This window comes from Poecilia reticulata, chromosome 17 (assembly GCF_904066995.2).
Source record: "Poecilia reticulata chromosome 17, P_reticulata-male-v2, whole genome shotgun sequence".
NCBI lineage: Eukaryota > Metazoa > Chordata > Actinopteri > Cyprinodontiformes > Poeciliidae > Poecilia > Poecilia reticulata.
The window spans coordinates 3,935,339-3,942,537 of NC_088846.1; the positions used below are offsets into that span (position 1 = coordinate 3,935,339).

Consider the following 7,199-nt stretch of genomic DNA (forward strand, 5'->3'; position numbering starts at 1 on the left):
TACACACGCCACTAGGAGGCGTGTGTCTGAGATGGTTTTATTCTTCTTGGCAGGGCTGTGGAGTCGCTGTACCGTTTTAACGAATAGGAAAATTCAACTGGCCACAATTCAACCTCTGGAGGTCAGATCTGAGATGGTTTTAGGCAAAATATCACAGAATTAAATTCACACAAAGATAGCACCCTTAACATCTTTAGACAGTTTACCACCAAAAAAGTTGATTTCAAGCTATTGGAGAAGCCTCAACCTTTAACACTATTGAAAATGTACGTAATGTTTAAATGTCTGCACCGGGAAACTAGAGAGTTCATATAAGCACCACCAACCAAGAATCATACAAGGATTTATGACAACTACAAAAAAAATCATAGATTCCAAGTTCCTCAGATGCCCATTTCCACAAATTACTAGGTGTGTTTGCATTGGTTCTAGCTCAAAAGTCTTTTAGAACAGAAGTTGTTATAGGATGATTATGGCACATGCAGTTGTGGTGGTTAGTTTCAAGTTGAAGGAGCATGGCTCTGTTGGTTCAGGTTGTAAAGAACAGGAGGTGCAGTGGTCTGAGAGCCAGATTTTACTACAAAAATCTTAAACAGGAGACATTTCCTTCTAAATAAATACCATTAATGACAGCAGCTAACCCCGTAGAAATTAGTCAAAGCACTCACATGGCAACTAATTATTTCAAATTAAAAGCCCTCATGTTTATATAAAAGTTTTCAAACTACATAACAAAACTCAAAGGCCGCCATGTCTAAACTTTATTTACATCAATGTTTTATTTAAGAACCTTCTCAGATAACTTCTTCACTCCTATATACAATCTTAACCTGCTAAACAATCATGTGAACTATTTATTCATTAGAAGTCCTAATCCCAGCCTGGAGAGCCACACGCTCTCATCCTGCTGACAGCTGGTATGAAACTCTGCGTCACAGATCCTTAAAGAAAGGATGCTGCAGAGCTTCAGCAGCTGTGATCCTAGTGGATGGGTTTAGGTCCAGCAGCAGATCCAAAAGGTTGAAGGCCTCGTCAGGAACCCTGTCCCAGCCCTTCTGATCGTCCGCCACTTTACTCTCTGACGGGGAGCTCTGGTTGGTTGGGGCTTTGCTGCTACTTGAATGTTCATGGTGTTCTGGGCGAGTTTCACTGACTTCTCCTCTGTGCGTGTTGAGCTGAGGGCCGTTGGCCCAACGTGTTGGAGTTTCATCTTGGTCTGTGTTTCTGCGGGCGGCGGATGTCTCTCCACCCGCTTCTGGAACCATGGTGACGTCCGCTGAAGACCTCTGTCCTCTCAGCGTCTCACAAAGCGTCCTGAGGTCCTGGCGAGGAAGCTCCCGGCTGCACACCACTGCTTTTCCTGAGCAAGTTTCAACCCGCAAAACCAGTTTACTAACATGTTTCAGTTTTAAATCTAGAGACGTTTTTTAAGGATGATACAGGTTTCATGCATACCAAATGTCTTCGCGGCCTGAATGGTCTCCCTAGAGCCTCTGATGGTCATGATCTGTGCGAGGGCAATCAGGTCGTCGCTGGCTTTAAAGAAGGGGTAGCGGCCACTGAGCAGGGACAGCAGGATCACACCAGCCGACCACACGTCTATGGCTGCAACCCAGGGTGTTATGACGGAGGAGGGGAGACCATCAGTGACAGGAAGAAGACATGAAAAGAGATCAATGTCTTTGTAGCAGTTTGAAATCTGACTGTCTTGCAAAAGTGTTCATACTATTGACATTTTTATTATCTAATACGCATATATTGTTTCTTTAAAATGGAATTTTATGTTCCATATTTTTTCTGTTGGGCTGATGTAACATTCTAAATTTGCAAGCAATTTGAGGTTTTTGCTTGTTAAAAATGTGGAAAATCATACATCACTGTCCTTCCATTTTGTAACTATACACTACTCTGTGTATTTTACAGTGAAATTCAAATGAATTACATTAAACTTTGTGTTTGAAGTGAAACAATTTCAATGCACTGTGCATTATGGCAAACTTGTGAATAACTGGATCAAACACCAACCTGTGCCTTGGTTGGGACATTTGGTCAGGACTTCTGGCGCTCTAAAACCGGGAGTCCCCGCTCTGGGTGCTACCTGCTGCTTTCTTAACACACACACACAAAACATTACACACTAAATAGTGAACAAAAGCTCACTGTAATGTAATGGGATTGTTCCTTATACAGCTGAGATCAACTCTACAATGCCAGTTGCAATGATTTCAACTGTTTACCTGGCCAGGCAGACGTTGCAGACGCGATCAGTGAGGTAGCAGTTACATGTGAGGCCCTGCTGAGGGGCCCGCTGTGGCTTCTGGCTGCTGCCGGATGTCCTGACAGACACCAGGCCCCGGTTGGATGAAACGTGTTTGTAGCTGGCTGCATCCTCTGTTTTCTTGGCTTTTAGAGACTTGTGTTGGAACAGCAAGAAACTCATTAGTAAAATGATGGAAACTTTGAAATATTCGACAGAAATAAACATGAATTTCTAACTTTACGATTAATCGTTGCAGTCCTACAGAAAACTTTTCCTCCTTGGATTTCTTACTTCAGTCTTAAGCGGCACATGCTTAGAGGTAGGGGGCGCTGGTGTGCAGCTGTTCAGGTTTCTCTCCCCAAACACCGGTCGAGGAACTCTGCGCAGTCCTGCCAGATCCTACAGCAAAACATGCAAAAACCAAAAATTTAGTGCAGGGAGAAGAAAACATAAACACAGGAAATACAACCCTTTTAAATTGTGCATATTTTACAACAAAACAACTGGAATGACAGTAAAGTATCTCAGTGTAAACACCTTTGTGAGTTTTGTTCGAGAGTAGGAGGTGGAGGTGGCCCGTGCTTTTCTAACCAGTGCTTTCCCAGCTGCTGGGGGGGGAGTGGTGATGTGGGGAGCAGAGGAGGAGGAGGAGGAGGTAGAAGGTACTGATTGGTGTGGAGGTAGAGGCAGTGAAGTCGGAGCGGTGCTGGTGGTCTTAACAGGGGGTTTAGGAAGTGCTCTGCTTCTTTGTGCTGCTTCCTGTTTCCCTGGCGGCCCTCCACCTTTCTGTGACGGCTTCTGTCTCATCACCTTCAGCAGCTCAATCTGGGAATCAGCGGTTCCCTGGGCCAAGCCGAAGTCCACAAGCGCATACCTACATTTACACACGCAGAATAATGAGAACTTAAATCTGGGTTTGAGTATAAAAAATGATATTCTCCTATCAGAAAACCCCTCCATAGCAAAACTATTTTCACAAGACACTTACGTTCTGAGCTTCCTGTTGTAGAGGAAATTGTTTGGCTTGATGTCCCGATGGATGATCCCAAACTGGTGGATGTGTTTCAGGGCTTTCAGCAGGTGGTAGATGTACAGACGGACCTCTTTGTAGCTCAGTGACCCGATGATGTCCTGATGAACATGTTACAGTTCAGATACAAGGGCTGACAGCAGCATCAATGGAGTAAGTTATGTTCAGGTCTTTTTTTAAGACCTGAAAGAAACCTTAGAATTTACTTTAACATATTTTATTCACTTCAGAACATAAGCAAGTTCAGTAGAACTTTGTCAACTTTAAAGTGAGTATTTAAGGCCTGATGTGTCTTAAGTGGTTTTATAATTCAGCTACCTAGTTTCAGGTCTGTCTCTGAGTATACAAGCAGAGATGCACTGATCCACTTTTCCCCTTTGCCATTCTGATATCTGAGGCTTCGTATTGGCCAATACCAATTCGATGCAGATAAACAATGCTGAGTAAACTTCAAATGTTCCCATAAAAGATAAGTCTGCATCAGTACAGCTCACTTAAATACACCAACAGCCTGATAAGCTTTGGTCAAACATTTAAAAACAACTTTCATTTGTTCACTCAGTGTAATTAGGAGTAGAACAGTCAATGTAAAAAATTAATAAAGAAACTGAAACTGACAAAAGCAATAAGTTGACTACCTTGGCCAAACATGTAAATAATAAACTGCCACAAACTTCTTCCAAATGGTTTAGAAAGTGGCATTAGTAATTCTAATAAAGCATGGCCTTCCTCAGAGCACAAAGCATAGATTTAGACTAAATAGATCTGTCCTTATGACTCAGACCATGGTGACTGAGACCCGATCTAAATTTTTTTTTAAATATTGGAAATAATGCATATATTAATATCATATTGGTGCATCTCTAGTAAACAGTGCACTTTATAAGAAATATTGAAAATAGTTTTCAGGTACTAAAATCACCCATATTTTCTGTGATGAATGATGAATCCAGCAGAAGGAAATTATATCTAGTATGAAAAATCTGGGTATATTCAAGTCTTTTTTTAAGGCCTAAAATAAAGAATATTAAATTTAAAACTTTTTATAAATTTGCAGAAATTTTGGATTTACGGTAGGGTGAAAGTATAGATGAAAAATACGTTTTGCCAGTTTACTTTGCAAACATGTACAAACCACAATAGCTTGATGCTCCATGTATGGCATTACAATTACAACGTGGTCCTCCTTCCTGAAGCAGTACGTCACTCCCATCACATTCTCCCTGCCGCTGCAGTAGTAGGGGAAATTTATCAAGAATGAAAGGAAAAATTAGTCACAAAAAAAAGAACAAAACAACCCCCTCCCTCACAAATTTACCAGCATCAGTTGTCAAGTTGTAAGAGTTCAAATATCTATGATGCACTATATTCATTAACATTATTTAAAAAAAAACGTAAAAATAAACATTTTAGGGGAGTAAACAATGCCGGACCCACCCTGCCAAAGTCAGGCACTGAAGTTCAGCAGCAATGCGTGTCGGATGGCTGGTGGGGATGAGATGCTTCAGTGCAAACATCTCTCTCCTCCCATCATGCATCTGGGCCTCACCCAAGTACACTGAGCTGAAGGTGCCTAAAAGCAGATACATAAATCTTTCTGAAGACTGTTTTGTTTTCATTTAACAACATGGATAAATTTGACTTAAAATAAAGTTGGGTTTTTTTGTTGGTTTTTTTGCAAATAGTATATAAGCCAATAAGATAAAAACTTAGCTATGTACCTTCTCCAATTTTGTCTTTGATGCGAAACACTTTGGAGAGCTGAGGGACAGTTTTGTACAGGGACTCAATATCCAGCTCCACATCCTCTGAACATGAAAGAAAAACAGAATGAATGAATGGTGGATATAATGCAGTGAACTAAACATTCAGATAATGGTGGGTTCAGAAATTGTTCAGATGCAGCATGGTGCTACAATTTCATTAAGTTTTTTTCTCAGTACTCCATACAAAAATGGAAACATCAAGTTTATCAAAAAGGAAAACCGAATACTTCAGAGGCTGAGGTCTTTTGGAGTGCCAGGGTTGCTCTAAAAGACCTTGCCCTGCCGACTGAACAGAACTACTGCAGGCTAATTCTGATTTTTCCCCCGACAAGGAATCTGGAGAAAAGCCGAGTAGAAAAAAAATTACAAAAGGTAATTTTTTGTAAAATTATTAGTTTCTTTAGTATGTGCAAACAACACACACAACTGTCATCTGTTTGAAAATTATGAACATTGATGTTTTTATGGACCTTCAATATAGCAGAATTTTAAAAATATGTATTTTTAAAATATGTATTATCGTGTCTGCAACGTCTGCCTGGCCAGGTAAACAGTTGAAATCATTGCAACTGGCATTGTAGAGTTAATCTCAGCTGTATAAGGAACAATCTCATTACATAAATATGTACTGAGTAGCTCTGTTGACCTCTTCACCTGCCTTTCCTGATCAGGTTCATTTACAAAATGTAGATCAAAGTCTGACTGGGATCTACATTTGCATTCCAAGGAAAGTGAGGTACAGCGGAGAAATATTCCAAATGTTATAAAAAATATCTAGTTATACAAGAAAATGTATTATTTCATCTTTGTGTTTTTAATACAAAGTTCAATAAAACACAACTTCCACACTTTATCACTATAGGATAAAAAGCTGATTTCTCAGACAGTTTACAAAGTCAAAGAATCCAGATGGCAAAATAAAACTGAAAAAAGTAGAGTATGAATATGAATACTTTTAGAAGCCACTATACCTGAGCACAACATTAATATAGATCTAGTTAAATTCAGAATTTACACTTGTATTGAAAAATTACACGTGTGAATAAGCAAACAAAAACAAGTTCATGTATTCTACATTTTCACACTTATTTTCAAAACGGCCGTCATAAAACTCCTGACTCACTTGAGATTTTTCTTTTCCTGTGAACTGCGTCTGATTTCAAAATTCCTCCATATGAGCTGATGTCCTCAGAGCAGACAGGAGAAAGCTCCATCTGAAAATCAGACACGCAAACTTACTGGAAACATTCAGGTTTCAAACTTAAGTTACTATTCCTTCAATTTGAATTCTGTCAAATAAATTAAAACCACCGAACAAGGACCTGCAGTCAATAGACAAATAATCTAGTTAAAAGTTACATATGCCTAAGAAAAGTACAACATATATCTCAAAACAAGCTAGCCGCAGCGTCTACAGCAAAACACAAAGATACTTACCGCTTCACTTGGTTATTGGAAGTCACAGAATTGAAAATAAGGGTTTCATTAATCCGCCATATCGTCTTTATGTATTCCTTCCTCGGTTTAATGTTAATTTCGAAAGTTTCTTTGTGTTAAAGTCGACTTAAACACTTTATTCCAACTTTGACAGAACCTCTTCCGCCGACAACAAACTACGCGCTAAAAGTGACGTGGGACATCTCGCGATAAGTCAGCACAAATCACGTGGTCTCCGCGAAGAAAAAATAATGGTGGAGTCAATGGACAAACTGAAATCGCTGTCAAACATATTTAGTGTATTTGAATGGAAGCTACATGTACATTCAATAGTTTCTGACTGTGTTCTGACTCACAAACGCAAAAAACCTCCCAATTACACTAACTACTGAACTAACTTAACACCCATTTTAACCAATAATGGGTGGTTAAAGGACTAACCTTTTAATTATTATGGCCAAATTCTATTTTAATGGAATAAAATTTGTGACAAAAAAACAACCCTTCCATACATGTTTTCCTCATTTATTTTCAAAATGTTTTCATTTTAAACCACTCAAGAAAAAAGCACAAATCATATAAAACGCTGTAGAGATTTTTAAATTTCTTCCTCAGGGCCTGAATAGTCTAAGTTGGTTGTCTTATCTTTACTGTAAAAAAGCAAAAGTAAAACCTATATGTATCACAAATTATGAGATAGACCTTT

The 7,199-nt window shown here is 39.2% G+C and overlaps 1 protein-coding gene across 2 annotated transcripts; it reads right to left on the reverse strand.

Annotated features, from left to right (window-relative positions):
- Positions 1-559: 559 nt before the first annotated feature.
- Positions 560-6,681, reverse strand: cdc7 (cell division cycle 7 homolog (S. cerevisiae)). Of its 2 annotated transcripts, none has more exons than XM_008433362.3 (12): positions 6,494-6,681; positions 6,180-6,270; positions 5,012-5,098; positions 4,728-4,863; positions 4,426-4,519; positions 3,249-3,391; positions 3,071-3,134; positions 2,552-2,659; positions 2,238-2,413; positions 2,026-2,108; positions 1,456-1,605; positions 560-1,360 (listed from the first exon to the last, which is right to left on the reverse strand). In XM_008433362.3, the coding sequence occupies exons 2-12, from the start codon at positions 6,268-6,270 to the stop codon at positions 933-935; spliced, it is 1,560 nt and encodes a 519-aa protein (XP_008431584.1). In that variant the 5' UTR covers positions 6,494-6,681; the 3' UTR covers positions 560-932. The 2 variants fall into 2 exon arrangements, with proteins under 2 accessions (XP_008431584.1, XP_008431583.1); XM_008433361.3 differs by having other exon boundaries at positions 2,798-3,134.
- Positions 6,682-7,199: the final 518 nt, after the last annotated feature.